The sequence below is a fragment of the Camellia sinensis genome, chromosome 2 (assembly GCF_055761805.1).
Source record: "Camellia sinensis isolate YWXY chromosome 2, ASM5576180v1, whole genome shotgun sequence".
In the NCBI taxonomy this organism is placed as follows: domain Eukaryota; kingdom Viridiplantae; phylum Streptophyta; class Magnoliopsida; order Ericales; family Theaceae; genus Camellia; species Camellia sinensis.
In genome coordinates, this window is record NC_138962.1 from 138,663,736 (window position 1) to 138,691,393 (window position 27,658).

At 32.6% G+C, this 27,658-nt stretch overlaps 1 protein-coding gene across 2 annotated transcripts; it reads right to left on the reverse strand.

The window, feature by feature from the left end:
* On the reverse strand, positions 1-26,899 carry LOC114283565 (serine carboxypeptidase-like 40). 2 transcript variants are annotated; one of them, XM_082915667.1, is made up of 8 exons: positions 26,333-26,899; positions 14,112-14,219; positions 13,604-13,878; positions 11,817-12,077; positions 4,521-4,639; positions 4,339-4,431; positions 1,980-2,085; positions 1-406 (listed from the first exon to the last, which is right to left on the reverse strand). In XM_082915667.1, the coding sequence occupies exons 1-8, from the start codon at positions 26,706-26,708 to the stop codon at positions 245-247; spliced, it is 1,500 nt and encodes a 499-aa protein (XP_082771793.1). In that variant the 5' UTR covers positions 26,709-26,899; the 3' UTR covers positions 1-244. The 2 variants fall into 2 exon arrangements, with proteins under 2 accessions (XP_082771793.1, XP_082771794.1); XM_082915668.1 differs by lacking the exon at positions 11,817-12,077 and having other exon boundaries at positions 26,333-26,841.
* Positions 26,900-27,658: the final 759 nt, after the last annotated feature.

A 27,658-nucleotide genomic window follows, 5' to 3' on the forward strand; every position in this document is an offset into this window, starting at 1 on the left:
TTGGTACAAGCAGAAAACAGTGTTGATTATAGTTGAATCAGCAGTGATTTAGATCCCCTCAAACTTCAACCCGCACCACCCCACACACACGTGGCAGGTGGTGATTGGAGGAGAAGAAAAAAAAAAGAAGAAGAAAAAGAAAAAGTGACAAATCAAAAAAGAAAGGGGGTCAAAAGGAGGGGGGAAAGGGAGTCCCAATCTTTATTCTAGTAGAATAGGGAAGGAAAAAAAAAAAGTGTAATAGTTATGGAAGAAGTGTTGTAGAATTAGGGAGAGGTGTCCCAGCCAGGAAGTGCATAATAAGTGAAAGTGCCCTTGCAGGCTGGTAGCTTGGAACCTGGTGCCCTGCTCCTCTTACTGTTGCAAATGTTAGGTCCCCCTTGTATACTTCAGTGTACCCACCAACCTGATCATACATACACACACACAAATACAAACAATATCACATGGGTAAGCAATTTTCTTTTTTTCTTTAGTTTTCTATTGAGAAAAATTCTATAATATACATTTTAAAAAAGGGTGTATCATATGTTTAATTACGATTATATTGTCATCTTTGGTTATGATTAATTGTGATATTTGTTATAATTTAGTTATGACTCATTATAGTGTCGGTTACGACTTAAATATGACGTATTGTGATTTTTATTTTGATTATGACATAAGTTTCTGATTATGCCTCAAGTGATATTTGATTATTACTTATTTTTTTGTTGGTTTTGACTTATTATGACGTTGGTTTATGATCTATTGTGGTTATTATTTTAGTCATGACCGAAGACATATTTTATTATATCTAGTGGTATTTGGTTTTGTCTCATCGTGTGTTTTTCAGTTATGTCATAAAGTGATTTAGTTATGATATTTGTGGTATCAACACTACAAATAGTTATAACTTGTATATGATCCACACACACAAAAAAAAAGTGTATTGTAGAAGGACCCATTTTTTTAATAATTTTTTACAGTTTTGTTTAGGCTTTGTTTGATCTGGAGGTTATAGAGAAATTTGTACCCAAGCCCTGCTTTTTCCCAATGTATTAGCATTCAACATTGTTTGGTAGCCTGAATTTTCATAGACGAATGGCTCGAATGTCTCAAAACGATGTCTTTTTTAGGGTAAAACAACTTTGTTTTGATATATTCGAGCCATTTGGGCCACACAAATTCAAGCTACCAAGCATTTTTCATTAGCATTTAGCAAGGAGAAACTTGTGAGTCCCACGACACTAGCACAAAACGTCTATTGTGGGGCTCAAAAACCTCTCACAACATAGTATTGGAGTCTAGCCGATTGCAGAAAAATTTATTTCTTTTGCTCTTTGTTTTTTCTCTTAACAAATTCATAATAGGAAAACAACTTTAATGAATTTGGGAGATATAAAACTACAAAAGGAATTTGTGATATACATGCATTTCCTTTTTAAAAAGCATAACCTTTTGTGTTTTTTTGTTTCTTTGTTTTGTTTTTGAACCTCCTTTTTCTCTTTGCCTGATGATGAAGTACCCCCGAAGTCTTGTAATCTTTATGCCCCAAGTTTTGAATTCTCAATCTCTCAAATCAGGTTTCACATGCTCACATAATTGGTGGGGTGATTGAGAGTTACTTAAAAGAACCAGCTATTTATTTATATTTTATTTTTAAATCATGAGATTAAATATTTAAATTTTGAAATTTGTTAAAAAGAAAAGAAAAACAGAGAAAAGAGAAGGAATACTTCATTTCTCTCTACCCTTTCCTTCTATTTTTGCCCTATAAATTCTGTCACAAATTAAATATCCGAACACTTTCCTTAAAGTTGTTTGACAAATTTGCTTTGGGACAAAATAAGTGTGAGCCCACATGTGATTCTTAATCATTTTAAACACGCCTTCCTCCATATTATATTATCATTAACACAACGACCACAAATGAAATTAATTATAAAAAAATAAAAAAAATTGAAAATGAAAACAAAATATAAAATAACATAAATTACCTCTCCATTGAGATACCAAGGATGCCATGGAGTCTTAAGATGAAGCTTCATTTTATTAATAGAATACTTGGTTGAAGTCACTGGTATCCTCCCATCTATGTCACCGCTGCAACCAACCAACAGAAATGTACTCAATAATTTAGATTTTCACTATGTACAAAACTAATGGAGATATAGGCTAATTGTTTCAATGTGTCATTCATAACAATTTGATTATTTTAATTTATTTATAACTTTTCCCTCGTTCAATTGTTTTCGGTTTGTTTTCAACGAAAAGTGAAATATTTCATCAAAATTAAGAGGAGGACCGAAATGACTACAACCAGAAGGCATAGCTTAGTAGCACATATATCTCAATTCACACGAGTAAAAATTTAGCATACAAGTGACATGATGTAGCAATAGCACAAACTTTGGATTTCGAAAAATAATAAATTCCACATTTTCTCGATCCAAACTGAAATAGTAAATCACTTATTATTCGGATTTTTCTATAAAAATCAACTCAACGTGATTATTTTGTTGGAGTTCTTGCCCGATCTAGATTGTAATGCATAGAGTAATGGTTACGTCAAAAATCCTAGCTCTGTCCTTCGAGGGCATAGCATGCATCTAAGTACCATTGAATTATGATTTTGATTTTCTTTTTTAAAAAAAAAAACACCCGTATAGAAATTCTATGACAAGGGGGGATGCGCAAAAAAAAAAAAAATGTGGATAAATGATTACTTGTTTATATATATTGAAAAATATGTGTTTGACAACATAAATAATGAGGTTGTCTTGTAACGTTTTAAAAAATATGCAAAACTTGTAGTGGACAATTATAGAATTGTAAATATATACTTTTTTTGGAGGGGGGTGGTTAAAGGAGTAGTAATTAATGTCTTTTTGTTTTCACATACCATTTGATTAGTTCAAATTACTTTGTTAATATTACTAAGAACGTAAGAAAATATAGTTCATCATATGAAAGTTGATTCCAATATACATTTTGTAAATTTAAAAATATAACCTATGAAATTAATTACTACTAGTTGACGATGACCCTACTAAATGATATTCTTGATCACACTACAATTATCTCTGCATGTGATGTGGGCATTGTGAATCTTATATAGTTATAATTATTAGATTAAAACTAAATCTAAATAATGGCATTCAAATGATATTTTATTTTAAAATATAATTATTACATGTGAATAACATCATAACATTCAATTTTTATTCCATGTTGTAGTAGTTAGAGATTGAGTTGTGAACGTAGAAGCTAGGGAGAGAGTAATCAAGGGGTCAGTCCATCTATGATGAGCATTTTTCACTTTAAAAAAGTGAAGTCTTACGTATATCATGTATTTGGACCACAATAGGTCCATAGTTCAAAGTTGTAAGGGGTTTAAAATGAGGTGTTCTAGTTGCGTCGATACCTGCCTTCTCAGGTCGGTTTCCCAAAACATGTACTCTCAGGACTTATGACCTGCTATTAACCATACTGGTATCTACCTCAGTGACTATTTCACCCTTAGTCACTTAACCACAAACTCCCTAATTTCCCAGGACACAGGTCACAGCAAAGGTTATGCCTTGTACCAAACTCAATGGGGCTTTCTTGGTCCTGCTTATGCAACCAAGTCAAGTCCTTGACCTAGGTATATGGAAAGGGAGTCCCTTACTTTCGGGCTACCCTGTTCCCATCTTCACGAGGTCGCCATGGTATACTGGTATTTTTGGTACTTGCTATCAGTTCCAACCAATAAGCTTTGGGGCTGTTATTAGTGCCAAGCTATATGAGTTTCGGGCCTACTATCAGCCCTTGGCTATTAATGGCTTGGTGCCTACTATCAACGCCAAGTGTCTGTACATTATCTTGTATGGAGGAGGCCTATCTCGAAGGCTATTGTGCCTCAGAGGTTGGAATTGCTACTACTCCCTTTCCCTTAGCAAATGACAACAAGTGACAAGGTGGTGTCATAATAAAAAATGGTGGCGCAAAGGTAAGGTCTCCCTTAGCAAGTGAAGCTCGGCAAGTAGTACCTCAGCAAGTTCCCTTGGTCACTTCTTGGTCTGGGCCATTTGGTCCGAAGGGGTCGAATCTGGTTCGGTCTTCTTATTGGCCCATTTTTGAGTTTTGACCACTATTCATTTAGTGATACTTAGTCGCCTAATTGAGGCAACTTTAATAATTAAGTTAGCGTTTTAATTTCTCTCCTTCTACAAAAGTGAATGTCATTTTCTTAACAAGAATGGAAAACATATATACGACATGATTTTACCCACCACCATTATAAATAGAAGTAATAAAATGAGGACAACAATGATGAATGATGATGAACAGAAAGAAGGAAGGGTGTGTGTTTACCTAAATACCCACACTCGTAGTCCATTTGCCATTAACTCTTGGAGAAGGGGAATAATTGTTGATGGACTATCTTCCCAACGTGTGATGACTAGACTGCAATTATTTTGTTAAGTTTCATTTCAGCTAATAATTTCATACTCTTATTGGGCACAATAGAGAGCCAAACACATAGTAGTACATACCTGCATGGTTCCCAATCATAACTGAGTTTGGTTACATTGGCATGTAGGGCCTCTTGAACATCAGCACGATTCAAATAAGCATACACATAATAATCACTGCATGGATCAAAATTCAACACCTGCAACAAATATTCACCCTCAGAGGTCTATGAAATATGGATAAAGGATATGATAAGATAGGAATAATATAACATTTAAAGAAAAAAAGAGAAAATTACCCTTAGTTGTAATTTGAAAAAAATATTACATATGGATGGAAAAGTTTATAATTTTAATTATTATTATTGATAAAGTTTATCATCAATTTGTAATTAATTTTCAAATTTTATCCTTATTTGGAATTTCTCCTAAAAAAATGTTAATTAATAAAAGGTTTGAACTTATGGAGTCATATATTATTTGGTCTAAGGTTTAATCTTTTTTGGTGATAAAACGCGCGCTAAAATGTTGTCAAAAAAAGTAGTCAGCGTTGGAAAAGTTGCAAGCGGTTGGCAATAGTGGCCGGTGGCTGTAGCTAGTGGCGGTCAGATAGACAAATAGGTGAATAGATAAATGATACATGTACAAACATGTGGCATTTGGATATATATATATATATATATATATATGTGACACGTATACAGATAGGTGACATTTGGATATACGATAGATGGGTATCCTTTTGGATAGATCAACGTCCTTTTGAGCTAAAAAGATTTAAGCTTGGACCAATAGGCATAAAAATTACAGAAATAAACGTTTGGCTTGAGTACTATTAAAAAAATAAGATATCAATATGGTTAAGATATGTTCCTAAAATATTGGTATATATAATTTTTAGTATTATATTATATAGAGTTAATTACACTTAGCACCTTTATACTTTCAACAAAATCTCATTTTGGTCATTTCAATTTCATTGTGATAATCAACTTTTTACATTTTAAGTTAAATTGAAATGTTACTCGTCCATCCATCTATCATTAAGGAGATTGGAAAAAAATTAAAAATAAAAATCACCAAAGTAATATTTTGATGAAAGTGTAAGAATTTATATGATAAAAGTATAAAAGTATTAATGAGTCGAGAAAAATATCACTTATAACTCACATAATAAGTTCCATAAGCCTTACTAACATTAAATGAAAGAAAAGTCTTTGGCCCAAGGATAGGATGGAGTCTATGGCTGTGGATGCTGAAGGGATGGTAGGTGGTTTACTCTGCCTCTAGAACCCTGAGGTTTTCCAACTCTCAGAGTGTTGTAACAATAGAAACTTTATTCTACTATCAGGTAAGCTCTACAACTCATTCGATTGTGTAATTGTTAATATTTATGCTCCTAATGATGTCATTAGGAGAAGGAAACTCTGGCAGATTCTGTTAAATCTGCAGGATTCATTTCCCAAACCCTGGTGTCTTGGTGGTGATTTCAACGAGATTAGAAACACAGGGGAAAGAGTAGGTATATCAATAAAGGATAGGGTCATGAAAGAATTCAACGAATTCATAGATACATGTGAGGTGGTGGACTCGTAAATGTTAGGCAGAAAATACAACTGGTGCAATGCTTTTGATGGGAATAAATGGAGTCGTATTGATAGGTTCCTTTTAAGCCTTGAATGGCTAGAGAGAGACAAGTTCAAACTATAGGGCCTTCCTAGAATTGCATCTGACCATTGTCCTATTGTGCTAATGGAGGATATTAGGGATTGGGGACCCAAGCCTTTCAAGTTTTTAAATGCTTGGTTGTTGCACTCGCATCTTGCTCCTTTAGTGGAACAAACATGGCAGGAATCTCATTTTTCTGGGTCATCTGGTTTCATTCTGCAGAGAAAATTACATACTCTCAAGTTGATATTAAAAACATGGAGTAAAGAGGTTTATAGCAATGTTGAATTCAAATTACAAGCCATTGAAACTGAACTTCATGACTTTGACCTGACAGTTGAATCTAGACCATTGAAGGAGGTTGAATTGAAGCTGCAAAAAGAAAAAAGAAATGACATATAGATGTTGAGTAGGAAGTTAGAATGGGAATGGCTCCAAAAATCAAGGTTAGATTGGGATATGAAAGGTGACAGGAACACTAGATTCTTCCATGTTATGGCCAGCAACAGACAAACTAGCAAAACTCTCAACTCCATCAAAGTGGGGGATGTGGTTTTAGAGGAGCCAAGTCAAGTTAAACATGCAGTGTGGACTCACTTTTCAAATCATTTCACTGAAGTTTGGAGCAACAGACCAAGGCTTGCTGGAAATTTTAAGAGTGTAAGACTTAGTGACTCTTTCCATATGCTTGAGGCAAAATTCACTAAAGAAGAAATCTGGTCATCAGTTATGGATTGTAATGGAAACAAAGCTCCTGGCCCAGATGGCTTCAATCTGATATTTTTTCCAAAAATATTGGAAAGTGCTTAAGGAGCAGGTGATCAACTTTATGAAAGAATTTCATGTCAGTGGCAGACTAGGCTCTAGTTTGAACAGTACCTTCATTACTTTAATTCCAAAGCTAGATAAGCTGTCACTTTAGGTGAGTTTAGACCTATAAGCTTAGTTAGGTCTTTGTACAAAATACTTTCTAAAGTTCTTGTATCCAGGCTCACAAAGGTCATGCCCATGATCATTGGTGACACACAATTAGCCTTTCTGGGTGGTAGAAATATTCTTGGTGGTGTGTTGATTGCTAATGAAGTTGTGGATGGTTGGTTTAAATTTAAAAAGTCAGGGCTACTGCTAAAAATAGATTTTAAAAAGGCATTTGATTCTATCAATTAGAACTTCCTCTTTTCAATGCTAGAAAACTTTGGATTTGGTTCCAAATGGACTTCTTGGATTAAGGAATGTGTCTTTACTGCAAGGATCTCAATACTTGTGAATGGCTCACCAACCAAGGAGTTTAGGCCCCAGAAAGGTCTCAGGAAAGGCGATCCCTTATCCCCACTCCTTTTTAACTTGGTTGTAGAAGCATTAAACATTCTTCTTCAAAGAGCAAAGGGTTTGAGTTTGCTAAAAGGGGTACTTATAGGCAACAATCAAGCGCAACTCTTCCACCTTCAATTTGCAGATGACTCTCTTCTATTCTATGAAGCGGAGCTATCAGAAGTTTTGAGCTTAAAAAGGATCCTCAGGTTTTTTGAAGTAGTATCTAGTCTCAAAATCAATTACCACAAAAGTATAGTTTGTGGGATTGGTGTCCCTGATTTTATTCTGGTTGAGTTTGCTTCCCTGTTAAATTGTAAGACCCAAAACTTACTTCTTAAGTATCTAGGTCTGCCATTAGGTGCTAATCCAAGGAGGAAAAGGTTTTGGAAACCAGTTATTGATAAGTTCAAATTGCGGCTTGCTGGCTGGAAAAGGAGGCTTTTTTCTTTTGCACGGAGGTTGATCTTGGTGAAAGCAATGCTATCATGTCTACCTGTGTTTTTCTTGTCTCTGTTCAGGTTGCCAGAAGGAATAGCTAAGGAGCTAGATACAATGCAAGCTACTTTTCCATGGGGTGGTTCAGATCTAAGGAGGAAAATCCATCTTGTGAAATGGACAGAGGTCACAAAAAGCTTAAAACAAAGTGGGCTGGGTGTTAGAAGGCTTAGGGATGTGAATGTGTGTTTACTTCTAAAGTGGCAGTGGAGGTTTGCCTCTGAACACGATTCATTATGGAAGAGGCTTATTTGCAGCAAGTACAATTTTCAAGGTAGGGCCTGGCTACCTAATCTTAGCTCTAGCACCACCTTCTCTAAAATCTGGGGTGGTATCATAGGTGCTGTTGAACATCAACAGTCTCTTATGGAGTTCTATGTTAGTAATCTACAGCTCAAAGTAGGGAATGATTGTAGAATTAGGTTCTAGAGTGATCAATGGTATGGAGCCTTATGTCTTAAAGAAGAGTTTCCAAGGCTATTCCAATTATCTAATAATAAGGAGGAAATACTCAAAGATTTTGTAGATGTCTCCTCTAACAATTGGTTGTTTTCCTTTAGAAGGTCTCTATTTGATTGGGAGAAAGAGAAGCTTCTTAGATTAATTGGCATCATTGCACCAACACCTGCACTGAATCTATTGGTCCAAGATAGTGCTACATGGTTAGCAGCAAAATCCAGGTAATCTCTTGTATCTGTTTTCTACAACCATTCTAATCTTGCTTATGGTGGTAATGTCAGTTCCTACAGTTTGGTCTGGCTAAAATATCTACCTCCCAAAGTGTAGTTCTTCGGTTGGCTCGCTTGAAAACAAAAGGTTAAAACCTCTGTGTTCTTGCAACGGATTGGTGTGCTGGATAAGTCTGCATCTACTCCATGTATTTTCTACAAATCATAGCAGGAAACTATTGAACATGTGCTTCTTCATTGTCCTCTGGTGTGGAGAGTCTGAACTGGGTTGCTGCAATGGTGGGGGGGCTCTGTGGGTGGCTCCAGGCTCTGTAGAGGGTTTGCTGCAATGGTGGGTAGGTCACTCTTGTAGGAAACATGAACAGAGAATTTGGCGTGCAATACCACTAGTTACCCTTTGGTCATTATGAAAGCTCATAAATGAGCATCTCTTTTGAGATTCACAACAAAACATGCAGGAGTTGCAGGAGCTCATAATCATACGGTTAGCAATTTGGCTTAAGGACTCTACCAAGGTCCTTTCATTCTCCATAAATGATTTCCTCCATAACATCTCTGGCATTAGGAAGTGTATCTTTTGATGGGTGTGAATTTGCTTTCTCAATCTGTTTTTCTGATGCTATACTCAACAGTGGTATCTGAGCTATACTCAGCAGTGCGCTTTCTGTTATCTTGTACTAATGGTATCTGTTGGTTTGTTACCCTCTCTATTACTTGTAATACCAGTGGGGTTGGTCTGTTTCAGTGGGATTGGTTCTGTTCTGCTACTAGTGGTGTTGGTCTCAATTCTGCATTTTTTCTGTCTATCTTGAAAGGGCTTCTTGTTGCTACAAAACTTTGAGGACTGCTTTGTTGAGGACTGTTCCAGTGTTGTTGAGGACTACATTTTACTCTGCTTTTTTGCTCTGTTTTGATGTAGTCCGGTTTTCTTGGTTTGTTTTCTTTTCTTTTTCTCTGTTGGTTTCTCACCAACTAGGAGGTTGGAGCTTTGTTCTAGCTCCTAGCTCCTCTTTATTGATGTATTTTTCATACTCTGTATGTTTTCATCAATAAAGCCTTCTATTTGCCGTTCAAAAAAAAAAACATTAAATGAAAGAAAAATTAAGATTACAATTTTATTCAATTTAAAATATAAAAGATTGAACTTTATAATTAAAAGTGTAAGAGTACAAAATATAACGAACCCTAGTGTATATAAGCTCAAAAGAAAGGTAGATTTTAAAAATTGGATTGTTTCAAAAATATTTTCTTCTAAAAAATAGTTTTTGACAACAAGCTCTTGGTAAACCAAAGAAAAGGACACCAAACAGACACAACTTTTGTTGCGCAAAAGAATTTGTTTTTGGGTTTGGTGTGTACATTTTGAGAAGATAATCTATATAAAAAAAAAAATTAGGTTAAAAAAATATTCATAATTACATGTTCAGATCATGTGTCTTATAAAATTGAACGACAATTATAGTTTTCAGAATAAATAGTTTAGTATTTTTTCTAAGATAAATGTATTTCAATTATTTGATTGTAAATGTTCGATTAATCTATTTTTTATTTTTTTTATACATGAATGCTCTTCTCAATAAATTCGAAATTAACCTTCAAAATAGGTCCACCAAAGCCCAATTGTACCTCTTCAACTAGATCACCAATGGTAGGGGAGTTAAACCACCTTAATTTATCAGGCCACATGTGGTTTCACAAAGATGTTTCTATATTCTTAATGAAAGTTATCACAATTCGAAGAAAAATTTGTCAGAAAATACAGAGCCAAAAGGCTTGTGGGTTGAAGTATTATGATCAAAAACAATAATTGTAAAGAGTAATGCTAAGTTTACCATAACGCTCCGTTTGTTTTGATAGAAAACATTTTTTAGAAAATACTTTTTACACCTTTTAGCATTTGATACAACGGAAAATAAAAGTCAACATAATTTTTTTTTTTTTTTTATGGTTAACAAAAAAATAAGTCTATTTGATCAAAAAATATTTTCTACCTTTAATAAGCAGAAAACATTTTCCGAATCAAATTTTTATAAATGCCACCACATTACCACCATTACCATCACCAACACACCACCACCGCCATTACCACCATCGCTGCTGCCACCACCTCCACCGCCCTAAACCCATTGCCACTCAGTGCCGGCTTTTGGCACAAGCGGAAGAAGTGGCCGTTCCCCCCCCCCCCGGCAAATTGGTTGGAAAAAAGACTAAAAAAATATCAAATAAGTCTTCTTTTTTTTTTTTGTTATACTTGTTCATAAAAAAGAAACCCGAAAAAAAAAGTATTTGATATTTAAAACTAATTGATGGTTATTTTCCAAATGTATGTATTATTTATAGAATATTATTGATTTTAGTTATTACTTACAATTGTTTATGGGAAAAAGAAATGTTTCAAATTGAAAGTTGATTAAATCATACATTCAGTGAACTATGTTACAAGAAAAGATTGAATGAGTTTGGTTGATAAATTGGCTAAAACAAGCTTGATTAGTAATTTTGCTACTAAAAATGCAAAGTTCAAAATTTTTAAATAAAATTTGAATTACCAACTAATCTGATTTTATCAAAAATGATTAAAAAAATCAATCCATATGTGTGTGTATAAGAGCCCTCATATTAGAAGCATGCTTTATGCCTCAAAAAAAAGCAAAGCCGGCCTTGCCGCCACTATAACCTTCACCACATTACTATCACCACCACCACTACCACCACCACATCACTACTGCTGCACAACTATCGCCACCACCACCCTAACACCTTCACTGCCACTTCTACCTTGTCGTTGCCACCGCTACCACCACTAATGCAACCATTAGTACATTAGTTTCAAAAATACAACTAAACATAAAAAAATATTTTCTAAAATTGTTTTTATGAAAAAAAATTCTACCAAAATAACGGAGTGTAAAATAAAATGGCATTGAGCATTCTTTTTTTGAACAACATTGAGTATTCTTTTTTTATCAACAACATTGAGGGGTTGTTTGGGATGATCTAAATAAGTGTACTTTTTATCTTTTTACGAAAAGATGTGCAGAAAAATAGAGAGGTGATGTGATGGAAAAAAGATAAAAAGATAAAAAGATGGATTATTTATAGAATGCCAAACTTGGCCTGAGTATTCTTGTAACATTAAAATTGAATAGTAAAATGTAGAGAGAGAGAGAGAGAGAGAGAGAGAGAGAGAGAGAGAGAGAGAGAGACTTACAGTAGCCTTTTTGGGAAATGGAGTGATATTGAAAGAGGTGCATAAAGGAGCATAGATGTTATAGATATCAATATTGCCAATTTCGTTGTCAACTTCAGCAGCTGCAGTGTAGCATTCCTTGGACTGAGTGGTGGCATTGGGTGAGAAATTACAGAATTTCCGGATTTTATATGAAGTTTGGTCGGAAATGAGAGCATGGCTTGCAAAGTAATCAAACCTTCCTTTCGTATCTGTCTCATCATTTATTAGTGCATTCCCAATCTGCACTTCGTACATTACACACAACACCAATCACCAACCTACTACTACTTTATGTACAATTACACCAACATGCTAATTTTATCATGCAAATTCCAATTCATCATCCCATCAATGTCATCAGTTTTTCATTTCTTATATTCGGATTTAAGATTTGAGGATGAATTTGTATAGGGAAATGTTGGTCACTTTTTTTTTTTTTTTTTTCCTTCTAATTTTTCTTTTTCTTTTTCTTTTTATCCACAAACTTTTTTTCAAATCTTAAATCAAAATATTACTATGTAGACCAGTTTTCTTATTGATTTTATTGATTTTGATTTTACTGAATCTACATGTGAAAATAGCATTTGTTGATTAGATTCATATGAAAAGTGACCCCAAAAAAAGGGGTAAAATTTGTGTTATGATATATAACAGCTTTCTTTCATGATCTATGATATGTAGTTTTTTATTTTATTATTATTTTTTTTAATATAATTACACTTGCTAAAACAATAATGCTACATCCTTAAAAATATTTCAACAATTGTCATAATATTAAATTAGTAAATTACACTGATCTCCCCTAATGTTATGAAAAAATACAATAAGAACTAGAGGTTGGCATTGTAATTGTATTGAGCTCCTTTAAGGTTTTAATTCACAAAACAAGGTTTTAATGCAAAAAAAAAAAAAGAAAAAAGGTTTTAATTCAGAAAACACTTAATTTTCTTTTTATTAAAAATTCGTTAATCGTATAGATAAAAAATAATATTGTCATATCTTTTACATTCAAATATATATTTTATCTTATTTATTATTGTGTTTTTACACTATTTGCATTAGTTTTGGTCCCTTAACCTTACTGAAAGGAATGTTAGTGTAATAATGCCAAAACTATGCAACTTACTATATTTTCTTCAACCTCAAGGACAGTCATGTGTAATTTACCCTATGAAATTTGTAGATAGGATTCATTTTGAGTATCACCCACACTATACTACTCACATTTCTAAGATTAATTTTATTTTATTTATTTACTTATTTTTGGATTTCTAGCATTCTATGTTTCTTTCATATAATTATATGTTATGAGCAAGGAACAATAAGCACCACTCACAGGTGGAAGTTGGCAAAGGTCCAGGCTGGTCAGTTTTGTCTGGCCTGGGTGCCTGATTGGACTATGCACCAATTATGTGGCAATAGAATTCTATAGTTTTCCTATTTGGAGTAAACAATATTTGTAAATTTGTTAAACATTGTTCAATAATTGTACTCTCGTTCTTGTAATTTGCTAGGAAGAATATGCACTGGCCTATGCTTCTATTCTATCCACATTAGTCCAACTTCCACAAAACACATGGATGGACCACCCATGTTTGTCTATCTCTGAGCCGTGTTACATGCACAAAAATACACGCAGAGCAAAAATAAAGGTATCAACATCACCTCTTAGTTTTGCTTTTTGCACCTAATTAAACATTTTAGAATTGTAATTGCTAGGGACCTAGTTTCAAGTGTGTGTGTGAAAGAGAGAGAGAGGGACTTACAATGATCCCTTTGAGGTTGATAAAGGTGTTGTTAGGGTCCTTGTTATAGTGAAGGATAGTATGTGCAAGCTGAGGCACATAATGGCCAGCATAGCTTTCACCAGCAACGTAAAAATCCCTGGTTTTGTACTCAGGAAACCTCTCCAACCAATTCAACAAGAACACATAATTATCTGAAGCTGTTCTTTTGTCACCCTCACTCACATAATCTGATGTTGTATTCGAGTATGAAAACCCTACTCCAGTTGGGGATTCCAAGAACAATACATTTGCGGCTGTATGTAAACACCCCACACTCGAATATATAAGAAAATTTAGATATTCAAAACACATGGTTCTCAGAAAAAAAAAAAATTAAAAATGCATAGACAAGAGGAAAGAAAAAAAAAAAAAATCAATGTGCGAGTGTGACATTCATTTTGAGTATACCTAAAATAAAAATGAAGTGCACATTGATTTTTCTTTATATTTTTTGTACATGTAATTTTTCTGAAAGATGATCATATACCTTTGTTCCATGCAAATCTATTTCTGTAGAGAGTTTTGCCGTCACTATGGACACGGAATGGTCCAAGCTCTTCCATTGCGCCATAGGCAAGAGAAGAACAACCTGGGCCTGTGTTCATATCAAGTAGTAACATTAAGCTACCTCATTTTATTAACTTTTTAGGGGAAAAATGTAATGTTGTGATGATTAAATTTTTATACAAAATGTGCATATCATATTATACCTTCCTGATATCTTGCCACATAAATACAATAAACTATCGAAAATTCTAGCAATTATGTCTATCTTTGTTGTCCATGTATTGTACGGAATAGTATATGAATGTGACATGTAAAGTACTATCTCTAGTGATGAGTAAATTTGATATGAAAATTAATGAGAAGAAGGGTTATGTAATTAATACCCAATAGAAAAATGCAATGTTTTAATTGATGAGGTAATAATTTTATTTATCTGAAATTCTTATATAATAACAGTAGTAACATCAATAATACATCAGCACATGCCGATCAAAAAAAAACAATACATCAGCACATGTAATACAAATTTTGAAGCATGGGATTTAATAAGAGAAGTGCTTGTGGGTGGGTGTAGTCCCACTTCTATTTTTGGTGTTTAGTTACAAATTTGCAATACAAATGTCCCAATCAATATCGGTTGGCATCAACTAGATGCACATGATGATGATTATGATGATGATGAGTTGAGCCAGCTGTGTGTTTGATTAGGCACAACTAATGCATTGACTAATCTAGCAAATGGGCGGGTGACTGTGTCTACCATTGTAGCTATTAGCATATGTGTGTTGGATTTGGCTCATTTCTTTTCAGTCGGAATCTATACGTCTCAACTTCATAAATATAGGTGATAATTGACTCTAAAAGACTCATATAACCCCTTTTTTTCTTTTTCTTTTTTTCTTTTTTTTTTTTTTTTTTTTTAATTTGGGATATTACACCAAGGCCCTTCAACTATTGGCACATGTGTGTGGTGGATTTGGCTCATTTTCTTTGCAGTCGGAATCTATACGTCTCAACTTCATAAATATAAGTGATAATTGACCCTGAAAGACTCATATAACTATTTTTTTTTTTAAAATTTGGGATATTGCACCAAGACCCTTCAACTATTAGTAAATATTATTTTATTTTCTCATCAATTAATTTACATTTTGATCTCCTCGACTACAAAATGTATCACCTTTACCCTTGTGACCCCCTTTAGACCACCTCCAAAAAGAGTATATTTATTCAATTTTCATAATTGATGAAGTCAATATAGTTACAGGCTCATATATGATAGGTAAACTAATATTTACTGATAATTTAGGGGGTGTTAGTGTAATTGACCCTTTTAATTTTAAGTCCAAATGATTGGAATTTAATAATATATTATAAAAAATACTATCCATACATAAAATTTATACCAAAAAAAAAATTATAATAATAACAATAATGTGACAATACCATTTTGATAAATATATTGAAATGAATCCACATGTTTTTCTGTTGGAGTTGTCATTCCTATTAACATTAGTGCCTCCATTAAACAACAATGGTGTATATAAAATTGTAAAAAAATTAATTAATAAGAAAAATTAATTACATGATCCAAATTCTTCTTATGTGTTATTCTATACAACTTAAAACGAATTTTAGGTTGACCTCATAGTTGAGTTACTCCGTTGTCAAGGGCTATACTTGAATTAAAGGTTTATTATTGCAAATGTACCTTTTCTTTTTCCTACTTCCTTTCCTTTTCTCAACCCCCTCCCCCAAAAAAATGGCCACACATCATTATTATTATTATTATTGTTGCTGCTGCTGCTGCTGCTGCTGTTGTGTGTGTCTATTTTTTTATTTTTTTTCTGTACATATAGGTGCGGCAAATACCACCCCAATTTGTTATTTGCTCCCCACATATACAAAAAGAAAAGATTTATTACAAATTCATTCATTCATAAAATTTTAATTTTGTTTCATCCCTTACTTTCCAAGCTTTAAATTTAACCCTAGCCTTATGTAAGCCACCACCCACCACCACTAGCTCCAGCTAGCCTCCTTCCACCATCCATAGATCCGGCTACCACCCTTCAAGTCCTCTCCAGCCTTTTGTGTCTCTCTTTCATTCTCCCCGGGGGTAAGAAAAGGCTAGAGGTGACACCCGAGGGTGGGGACGAATTGGAGAGTGGGAACGGACTATATAGAGAGGTTAGGAAGTAGTGGGAGGGGTTGGGAAAGGGCAGATAAAAGTGGCCGAAACTAGTAGTGATGAGTGGTGTTAAGATTGGAGAGGGTGAAATTAATTTTCTTAAGTGCAACAAATTTATATAAAATTTGAAATTAACAAATGTTATATATATAATCTTATTTTTATATTCTCTTTTTTTAGGCCTAAATACAAGTGGTGAGTCTCCCATTATTTTACTTCTAAAAATAAGAAAATATAATTAAAAAATGAGATTATAGATATTATTAGTTAATGAGAAAAGGGCAACGAGGGTGCAAAGAAAACGTATCATCATAGCATTATGATTCAAAAAATTGAAACCCAAAAAAAAAAAAGCTGCAGAACGAACGGCGCGAAATCCTCGATGAGTGAAGCAAGGGATATGAAATACCAGGCGTTCCGCATTTAGCTGGGGGCAAAAGGTCATGACATTTAACTACAACTAAAATACTGTTCACACAATCAATCAATGAAACCCATTTTAATAATATTAATGGAGAGGCTTCTCTTTAAAGTGGCCAATAGTTTATTCGATTTGTAAAATTCGGCTAATCCGTTCAACCCGTATATAAATGGACGGCTTCACGGACACAATGTAAGTGAATACGTTTTAAAATATGATATGTTTACGGATTGCAGACAGATTACGGGTTTAACAATTAAATTTCATTTCACAATTATCTGACTACTTTATGAATGCTCAACTCTAATTTAACCAAACTATTTCTCTATCATTGATTTAGACAAATATCAAGTTTTTGGTTTCTTGATTTCATAGTTTTTGAAGGTAGATATATTGTGATTATTGAGGTAATTTAAATTTTTAATTATATTTTTTAGTATTTTTTAGATTTTGTAATTAGTAGAATTTTTTTTAACAGTTTTAAAACTTTTAGTTGTGAATTTTGGTTCATAAAGTAGTGAATTTTGATAGGAAAAAACAGTTGCATTTTTAGCAAAAAATTAAATGTGGCAAAAAATGACTTTGTGGGACTTGATTAAAATTTGATGCAAGATTTGAATTTGTCATTTTTTTACAATAAATTTAGCTCATTTTCAGAGGAGAGGGGATTTGGTGAGGTCTAAGCACTTCTTAACTTTGACAAGCCTTTTTATTTGATCTAAACATGTTAACCCAACTATGATGACCGACAACATGATACTATTAACATGAACACAACTTGTTTAAGCCGTCTACAAATAAACACACATTTTGTTCTGCATCTATAATGACAATATTTCATATTAATGAGTGCTCGTTTGGTAATTTAGCTATTTTAATAGTTTTTTTTTTTTTTTTTTTGGCCTTTTTACTATTTTATGAGATGAAAAAAATTATTTGTTTGAAATGATTTGTAATTTTTTTGTAATTGAATAGATAATTGTGAAAGAAAAAGTAACTAATTGATGTGTAAGATGTGATATTTGGCTTTATAAGGCTTTATTTTGGACCAACTTTGAGTCTAAAATTAAGTGGGCTCCAAACGTCTTTTGGGATAGGTCCGAGGAGGTGACGTGTTCCTTACCGCATGGCAAGTCACATGGTGAAGACAGTTCATCAAAATCATTTATCAGTGAATGGTAAGTTAACGTCATTTTCAGGTTCGTAGAATGGACAATTAAAGAAGTAAATGTAGGTTTCCTTGAAATGAGTTGTCCCACATTGAAACTTAATGACTGCTTTTGTAGATATATAAGCTCTTGATGTACTAACTTGGGTTGGGCTCCAAGGGGCACCCCAAGTTTGTAGAAGGGAGGAGTTATAGACAAAGTAAACCTTGGCCCAAACCACCACACGCACGCTGCCGCCGCTGTATCAGGCGTAGATCGGTTTTTATATTAATTTTTTAGACAAAATTCATTTAAATTTTTTCCAAAAATTATTGCGGGAAATTAATTTAAAATTTGAATTTAAATTTTCTATCCATTTTTATCTCCTCCAGTCTATTTATTCCTAGCAGGTTTCAAATCTGTTTGAACCTGGATAGATTCAAATCTGCCAAACAGGCTTTTTAAACTACTGCAGTTTCAACTGATTTAACTGCCTAGTAGTTATCTGTTGAAACAGTGCTATATCTGTTTAAATTGTTATGCACCTATTGGATTCAAATTCCACCTGTTCAGTTTGAATAATTGAACATGTTCAGGTCTATAATAGCAGGCCATTTTCCAACAGTCGTTCATTCCGAAAATTCATTTTCCTTGCCTTCATTTTTCTCCTTTGCATTATTTATTCTTCATTCTAGTTTTAGAGAAAATTAAAGAGAGTATAGAATACAAGGTTCTAGTTCTTCGAACAAATTTGTTTGGAGTGCTACTATAAATTTGTGAATATCATTGTATCTCGGGAGATAGACACCACTTCACAATAAGCACCGTAGCTGGGCGAATCTGTCTGAAGGACAGAGTGTCACACACTCGACTTGATCTTTAAATATTCATTCGGTTCGATAAAAATAAATTTGGTATGTAATTTATTTTATTTGTTTGATTTGTTTCAATTTATTTATTGTACACAGAAGATTGTTCCAACAATCTTAAGATAGACTCGAATTATTTTGTTTACAGAATTTTTCGTTTTCCCTTTCTCTTTCTTCTTCTTACAGAAATTATTTTTTGTGATTTTACAAAATAATATTCTGGTTGGAAAAATAAATAGTGATTATATACTATTTGACAGATAGTAGTAATATACGGTCTATTTTCTTTGACAATTAGTAGTAATATACTAGTGTCAGTAACAATTCATAATATTTATTTGTGAAATTTTTTCAGAAATTAATTTTGATTTTTAGAAATTATTTCTGAGTGTTCATTAATTAAAATTCTGTTTTACTGTTTTAATTATTGAAGTATTGCAGAAATTTAATTTTCTGTGTAGAATTAATTTGTTTAAATAAATTTTATTTTATTTTCAAATTAATTGGAAATAAAAATTACAATCTTGTTTCTTTTATTTTTGCAGAATTTAATTCTATGAATTTGGATTAATTTTTTGTGTAGTATAAAATTCTAATTATAATTTTGTTTTATAATTTAGAATTCATGAATACTGAAACAAATGCTCAAACGAGTATTGGTATGGTGGCTGCAATTGCGCCAACCCCCTCTCTTGTTGTGACAGTACCGATAAATCACGGTGAGAAGTTAGAAAAGTTCTCAGGAACTGATTTTAAAAGATGGCAACAGAAAATGTTGTTCTATCTTACAACTCTGAACTTGGCTCGTTTTCTCTGTGAGAATGCTCCTACTCTGAACGAGAATGAAACTGACCGGCAAGTGGTTGCTGCAGTCAATGCCTAGAAACATGCTGATTTCCTTTGCCGGAACTATATCTTGAACGAACTTGACAACACATTATACAATGTCTACAGTCCTATCACGACAGCAAAACAACTTTGGAAGTCTTTGAAGAAAAAGTACAAAACGGAAGATGCCGGCTCAAAGAAATTTGTGGTTGACAAATTCTTGGACTTTGTGATGGTTGATTCTAAAACTGTGATCAGCCAAGTTCAAGATCTCTAACTCATTCTGCATGGCATTCATGCAAAAGGCATGTCTCTCAGTGAATCCTTCCACGTTGCAGCCTTAATTGTGAAATTACCACAAGATTGGAAGGAATTCAAGAACTATCTCAAACACAAGCGCAAATAAATGTCTTTAGAAAAATTAATTGTGCATTTGAGGATTGAGGAGGACACCCGCAATTCTGAAAAGCGGGCTGGTAAGCATCCTATAGAGTCTACAAAAAATGTGGTGGAACATGCTCCAAAAGCAAAGAAACGGAAGTTTTCTGGAGAAAGTTCATCACAAGGCTCTAAAGGAGGAGAAATTAAAAAGTACAAGTTTAATGGCAAGTGTTACATTTGTGACAAAGAGGGACATCAGGCCAAAGATTGTCGTAGCAAAGGCAAAAGCAAAAGAAAAACAAGTAAGAAGCCTGCTCAAGCCCATATGACCGAGGTGGACAATATTTCCAATGGTGTAGATGACATCAATCTTTCTGCAGTTGTTTCCAAGGAAAATCTTGTTGGAAATACTAAAGAATAGTAGGTGGACACTGGTGCTACTCGCTACATTTGTGCCGACAAAAAGATGTTCACATCTTATTCTACAACGGACAACGGTGAACAACTTTTTATGGGCAACTCCTCAACTTCCAAAGTTGAAGAACAAGGGAAGATTGTTCTGAAGATGACATATGGAAAGAAACTCACTCTCAACAATGTGCTGCATGTACCAGACATTCGCAAGAATCTTGTTTCCGGATCTTTGTTGAGTAAGAATGGATTTAGGCTAGTGTTTGAGAGTGATAAATTTGTACTTACTAAGAATGAGATATATGTAAAAAAATGTTACATGTTTGATGGCCTTTTGCAAGATGAATGTAATGATCATTGTACCCTCAGTTATTAATAAAAATACATCTTCTTCTTACTTGCTTAAATCTTCAAATTTATGGCATGACAGACTTGGACATGTTAATTATGGATCTTTGCATAGATTAATTAATATGGAATGTTTACCTAAATTTGACATTGATTCAAATTATAAATGTGAAATTTGCGTTGAAGTAAAATTATCCAAAACTCATTTTCATTCAATTGAAAGAAGTACGAAACCACTTGAATTAATTCATAGTGACATTTGTGATTTTAAATCAATTCAAACTAGAGGTTAAAAAAAATATTTTATCATTTTTATAGATGACTATACTAGATATAGTTACGTTTATTTAATTCGAACCAAGATTGAAGTTTTAGAAACTTTCATTCAATATAAGAATGAAATTGAAAATCAACTTGGTAAGAAAATAAAAAAAACTAAGAAGTGATAGAGGTGGTGAATATGAATTATCTTTTGGTGAGTTTTGTAAAGAATATGAAATAATTCATCAAACCACCGCTCATTACTCACCTCAGCAAAATGGAATTGTTAAAAGGAAAAATAGGACTTTAAAAGAAATGATGAATGCCATGTTAATAAGTTCTGGAGTGCCGCAGAACTTGTAAGCGGAAGCAATACTTTCTGCTAATTATATACTTAATAAAGTACCCCAAAAGAAAGTGGGTCAAACACCTTATGAATTGTGGCATGGGAAAGTACCATCCTACAAATACTTAAAAGTGTATAGGTGTTTGGCTAAAGTGGCTATTCCTAACCCTAAAAAGACTAAGATAGTTCATAAAATAGTTGATTGCATTTTCATTGGTTATGCTAAGAATAGTAGTGCATATCGGTTTTTGATTCATAAATAAGAACATTCCGAAATGCATGTAAATACTATTATTGAATCTCGGAATGCATCTTTCTTTGAACATGTGTTTCCGAATAAGATTGGACAAGAGACTAATAATAAGAAAATATCTTTTGATGCTATTACTAGTAATGATCAAGAACAAGATCAAATTGATAAAGAGGGTAGGCGTAGTAAACGTGCTAGAACCTCAAAATCTTTTGGTTCAGATTTTTTATCATATTTGTTAGAAAATAAGCCTTTAACTTTTAAAGAGGCTATGTCCAGTCCTGAAGCTCCTTTATGGAAAGAAGCTATCAATAGTGAAGTTGAATCCATCTTGTAAAATCACACTTAGGAATTAGTGGACTTACTACCAGGTTGTAAACCTCTTGGGTACAAGTGGATTTTCAAAAGAAAAATGAAAGTGGATCGATCAATTGACAAATACAAGGCAAAACTTGTGGTTAAAGAATTTAGATAAAAAGAAGGTCTAGATTACTTTGACACATACTCACCGGTTACTAGAATAACATCCATCAGAATGTTAATTGCTATTGCGTCTTTGTACAATCTAGAAATTCATCAAATGGATGTGAAAACTGCTTTCTTAAATGGTGAGTTAGATAAAGAAATTTACATAGAATAACCAGAAGATTTTTCTGTTCTAGGTAAAGAAAAGAAAGTGTGTAAATTGGTTAAATCATTATATGGTTTAAAACAAGCGCCAAAGCAATGGCATGAGAAATTTGACCAAACAATGATGTCAAATGGATTTAAAATTAATGAGTGTGACAAATGTGTTTATATTAAAAATACAAACAAATGTTATGTCATTGTATATCTTTATGTAGATGATATGCTCATCATCGATAGTAATAATGATATGATTAAAACTACTAAGAAAATATTGAATAAACATTTTGACATGAAGAACATGGACATTGTTGATATAATTCTTAGTATGAAAATTACCAAAATATCAGAAGGTTATGCTTTGACACAGTCTCATTACAGTGAGAAAATACTTGATAAATTTAGCAAAGATGATGATCATCTTACTAGAACGCCTGTGAATGTTAATTTGTTTATTTCTAAGAATGTACAGGAAAGTATTTCTCAATTAGAGTATGTCCAAATTATTGGAAGCTTAATGTGCTTGATGAATTGCACTCGCCCAGATATAGCTTATGCAGTAAGTAAATTAAGAAGATATACGAGTAATCTAGGAGTAGAACACTGGGAAGCTATTATAAGGGTTCTTAGATATTTCTGATTTACTCGTAACATTGGGTTAAATTATACTAGATATCCAATAGTACTTGAAAAGTACTGTGATGCAAACTGGATATCAAATACTAGAAACTCAAAGTCCACCAGTGGGTATGTCTTTACTTTTGGTGGGGCGGCTGTATCTTAGAAATCTTCCAAATAGACTTGCATAGCTAGGTCTACTATGGAATCAGAATTCATAGCTTTAGATAAAACTGGTGAAGAAGTAGAATGGCTTTGTCACTTACTTGAAGATATTCTAATATGGCCAAAATCAGTGCATGCTATATGCATGCATTGCGATAGTCAATCAGCAATAGGTAGAGCATAGAGTCATATGTATAACAGTAAGTCCCGACACATTCATCGTCGACATAACACCATGAGACAACTACTCTCTAATGGAATTATTTCCATTGAATATGTGAAGTCTAAAGACAACATAGCAGATCCACTAACCAAAGGGTTAGCAAGAGAGTTAGTTGAGAACTCATCGAGGGAAATGCGACTTAAGCCTATTAAATAAGAGTTACTACAACGGCAACCCAACCTAATTGATTGGAGATCCCAAGATCTATGAGTGAATGGAAGTTGACATCATTTTCGAGTTCGTGGAATGAACAATTAAAGAAGTAAATATAGGTTTCCTTAAAATGGGTTGTCCCACATTGAAATTTTAAGAGAGTTTTTGTGGTATATAAGCTCTTGGTGTATTAACTTGGGTTGGGCCTCAAGGGGCACCCCAACTTTGTAGAAGGGAAGAGTTATGGACAAAGTGAACCTTAGCCCAAACAACCACACACGCGCGCGCGCCGCCGCCGTCGTCCGACCAGTCGGTCGGCCGAGCCGGGTGTGAGTCGGGTCGGTTCTTATATTAATTTTTTGGACAAAATTCATTTGAATTTTTTTCAAAAATTATTGCGGGAAATTAATTCAAAATTTGAATTTAAATTTTCTGTCTATTTTTACCTCATCTAGTCTATTTATTCCTAATAGATTAAACTGTCCATACAAGTTTCAAATGTGTTTGAACCCAGACAGATTCAAATCTACTAGACAGGTTTTTTAAACTGCTGCAGTTTCAACAGATTTAACTGCCCAATAGTTATCTGTTGAAACTGTGCTATATCTGTTTAAACTGTTATGTACCTGTTGGATTCAAATTTCACCTGTTCAGTTTGAATAATTGAACCTGTTCAAGTCTATAAATAGCAGGCCATTTTCCAACAGTCACTCATTTTGAAAATTCATTTTTCTTGCCTTCATTTTTCTCCTTTGCATTATTTATTCTTCATTTTAGTTTTAGAGAAAATTAAAGAGAGTATAGAACACAAGGTTCTAGTTTGCCGGACAAATTTATTTGGAATGCTACTACAAATTTGTGAAGATCATTATATCATGGGAGATAGATGCCGCTTAACCATAAGCACCGTAGCGGGACGAATCTGTCTTAAGGATAGAGTGTCACATACTCGACTTGGTCTTTAAATATTTATTTGGTTCGGTAAAAATAAATTCGGTATGTAATTTATTTTATTTGTTTGATTTGTTTTAATTTATTTATTGTATACAGAAGATTGTTCTAACAATAACTACACGAATAATTAAAAATATAAATCCCCAAAAAGTATGTTTATTTATAGAAATAAAATACAAAATAATTTACAAATGTGTGACAAGGAAATGGGTCCCAAATATGAAAATCAAAGTCTTTGTTTTTACAAACTTTTTGTTTTTTTGTTTATTTTTTGTTTTTTTTTTACAAGCAACGTGGTTGATAAGTCATGAATTTTTAAATAGCTAGATAAATATTTCAAAATAGCACAAAATCCAATAAAAAATAAACACCCATGAAGACACGATAGGTGATTTTGTCTTTATGTCAAGTGATATATCTCATACGCATGTCATGTGTTTTAATTGATATATTTATTTGTATATAAATTAATATTTTTGTATTATCCCAAAAAAAAATGATTCATTCCTAATTGAGGGTTTTCAATTTCACTTCCAATAACGTGCTAAGACTCACATGAAGACGTACTCACATTCCTCCATCTCTCTCTCAAACTTTATTCTTTTATCCACATCATTAAGGTGAAATTAGAGAAGTTTAATTAGGAAAATGTAGTAAGATGGTATTAAAAAAAAGTCATGCAAAATAGTTTATAGATAACTCTAAAAATTGGCAACAACCTTCAAATGGTTTATGCGAGTTACTTACATTGGTTTGATATTGTTTCTATCAATTTTTTATATTTTTGTGTATCGTGTAACATATTTTTGTCAATAATTAAGCAACCTTGATTAGCAAGATCTTGTTTGGAATAAACTAAGAAAAGTTAAAAAGTCAAAAAATTATTAAAAAAAGTTAAAAAGTCAATACTATTCAAGAGTAGCTTATGGGGAAAGCCACTATGGCAAAATTATTATTTTGACCTTTGAATTCAACTACTAAAAAAGTCAAAAAATCAAAAGGGTAAATTAGTTGCTCTTTATGAAGATGTCTATAATTATTTTATTTTTTAGTAATTATAGACATCTTCATAAAAAATAATTTTTTATAATTTTTAAAATGATCTGAACCATTATGTCATTGTCAGAGATAGGAAAAAAAAAATTCAAACATATCAATGGTCAATATATCAATGGGAGTCATGGAGATCCTCCTTTGTGACAGTTCCAAACATTTTTCTTTAATTTTTTATGATAATTGAATTACTAATTCACTAATTTTGGGAAGTATGTTCGAAGTTAATTTTTTGATTTTTGATTTATTTATTTATTAAATGTGTAAAAAAATTAGAAAAATAATGTGATTCAAAAGAGATTAAAAGTAAAAAAACTGACTTTTAACCTCTTTCCAAAAAGATTTCCTTATAATGTTAAAAAAAATTAATAATTTTGACTTTTAACCTCTTTTTAAAAAAGTCGTTCTTATCTCTTGGTTGGAATTTTTCAAAAATACTTTTCAGAAAATTCTACTTCATTGTTTTTCGTGTTTTTTTTTTTTTTGAATTTTTTTAATATTTTAAGCAATTTTTTTTAATTTTTAGACATACCTAACATAAATATACCTAAAAAGTAAAAAAATTGTGAAAAAAACATTTTAAAAATTCACTAAATACAAAAAATACAAAAAAAAAATACAAAAATTCAATATATGTTTTATATTTTTATGTATTTATTAATTTTTTTCATAATTTTTTTACTTTTTAGATATATCTAAGTAAGGTGAATCTAAAAAAATAAAAATATATATTTAAAATTTTAAAAATATTCACTAAAAATAAAAAATATGAAAATCCAAAAGCTCAATTTTCAAAAAATTTAATCCAAAAAATTCAAACAAAACACACAAACAGTAATGAGAGGAAAGTAAGAAGGACAAGCCCAACCAAGTTAGTTCACGCTAGTGGCATTTACATCACCAACCAAAAAAAACAAGCGAATGGAATGGGAGGGCAACAAAACTAAAAAATACCTCCATTAAGCCAAAGAAGAAGAGGCGAGTGATTAGACTGTTGTTGTCCTTGTGCTTCAACGAAGTAATAATAGAAAGCTCGACCCGCCGACTCATTGAGTGTGACATAGCCTCCATACTGAGTGAACTCGACATTCGGTTGCCCCGGCAATCTCACAATTCTATCTCTCTCCTTCAGTCCCTCTTGTGGATAAACCTCAACTCCATCAACAAGTCGAATGGCCTCGAAAAGGCTTGTGTCGATCACAGAGTTCTTCTTCAACTTGCCTCTGTAGAGATCGTCGAGAGCTTCACTCTGTTTCTTCCCATGGCTTATATCAACAAATAAAGAGATTGAGAGAAAGAAGAAAACTAACAAACAGGCCTTATTCAACATTGTTTTTCTCTTTCTTTCTCTCTTCACAAAGAGCTAAGAGGTTTTGGATCCAAAATATGTGTGTTTATATATAATTTGGTGGAAGAGTTCAATGTTTATATGTAATACTCTCAACCGCAAGGAAGGCTAGGATCGGACAATACAAATGTTTAACCTCAATATGGCAAAGCATGATTAACCTATCATTTTGTGACACGTCAAGATCACAAATTTTGACTTAAACACCCAAGTCATTGTAATTTCTTTTTATTTTATTTTAAATAATTAGTATTTAAGAAATATGATAATGACATCCATTTATATATCAGCAATGTTAGGTATCATGAAATTTTTTTTATGAAAATAGTCATTAAAGTTTTGTGACCCTTGAACTACACTTAGAATAAAACACCACACACTAATCAAGGTAATCCAAGAATCATAAATCTTTCATGATCATTTTTATGAAAAAATTTTCATGATCTCTAACTTTTCTCTTTATATATATACCAAGAGGTTTATGAATATAGAAAAGTTTTCGTTTTTAATTACCAATATTCAAGGGTAATTTTATTTTAGATAAATTATAAATATATCCCACAAGGTTTATAAAAAAAATAAAACTTCTTTTTTCATCACATTTAAGAAATTATATTTTACCATTTGAAGTTTTCAATCACATAACTAATGTCCACGTCCATTAATTAACAATTAAATCAAACTAACATAATGTATGATGTAATTAACAATTTTTTTTTCCGCAAAACATACATATATTAACATTTATAAAATAATACACACTTTTTTCTTTTTGTTTTTTTCCCATCTCACCTTTCTTATTTTTTTTTTTTTAATTTTGGAAAACATTAAGGGTTGGAATTGTAATTTACCCTTTTATTTTATAATGAATGACATTTAAATATTGTCATTTACTTCACAATAGTTCTCATATTATGGTTAGACCCAAAACA

Bases quoted from the DNA above. Each gene is read 5' to 3' on its own strand.
- LOC114283565 (XM_082915667.1), bottom strand. From the start codon at position 26,708: ATGTTGAATAAGGCCTGTTTGTTAGTTTTCTTCTTTCTCTCAATCTCT. The intron at 13,879-14,111 runs GTATATGATCAT...GTTTACATACAG, and splicing joins TAGATTTGCATGGAACAAAG to CCGCAAATGTATTGTTCTTG. The intron at 12,078-13,603 runs GTAAGTCCCTCT...TACGAAGTGCAG, and splicing joins TCAACCTCAAAGGGATCATT to ATTGGGAATGCACTAATAAA.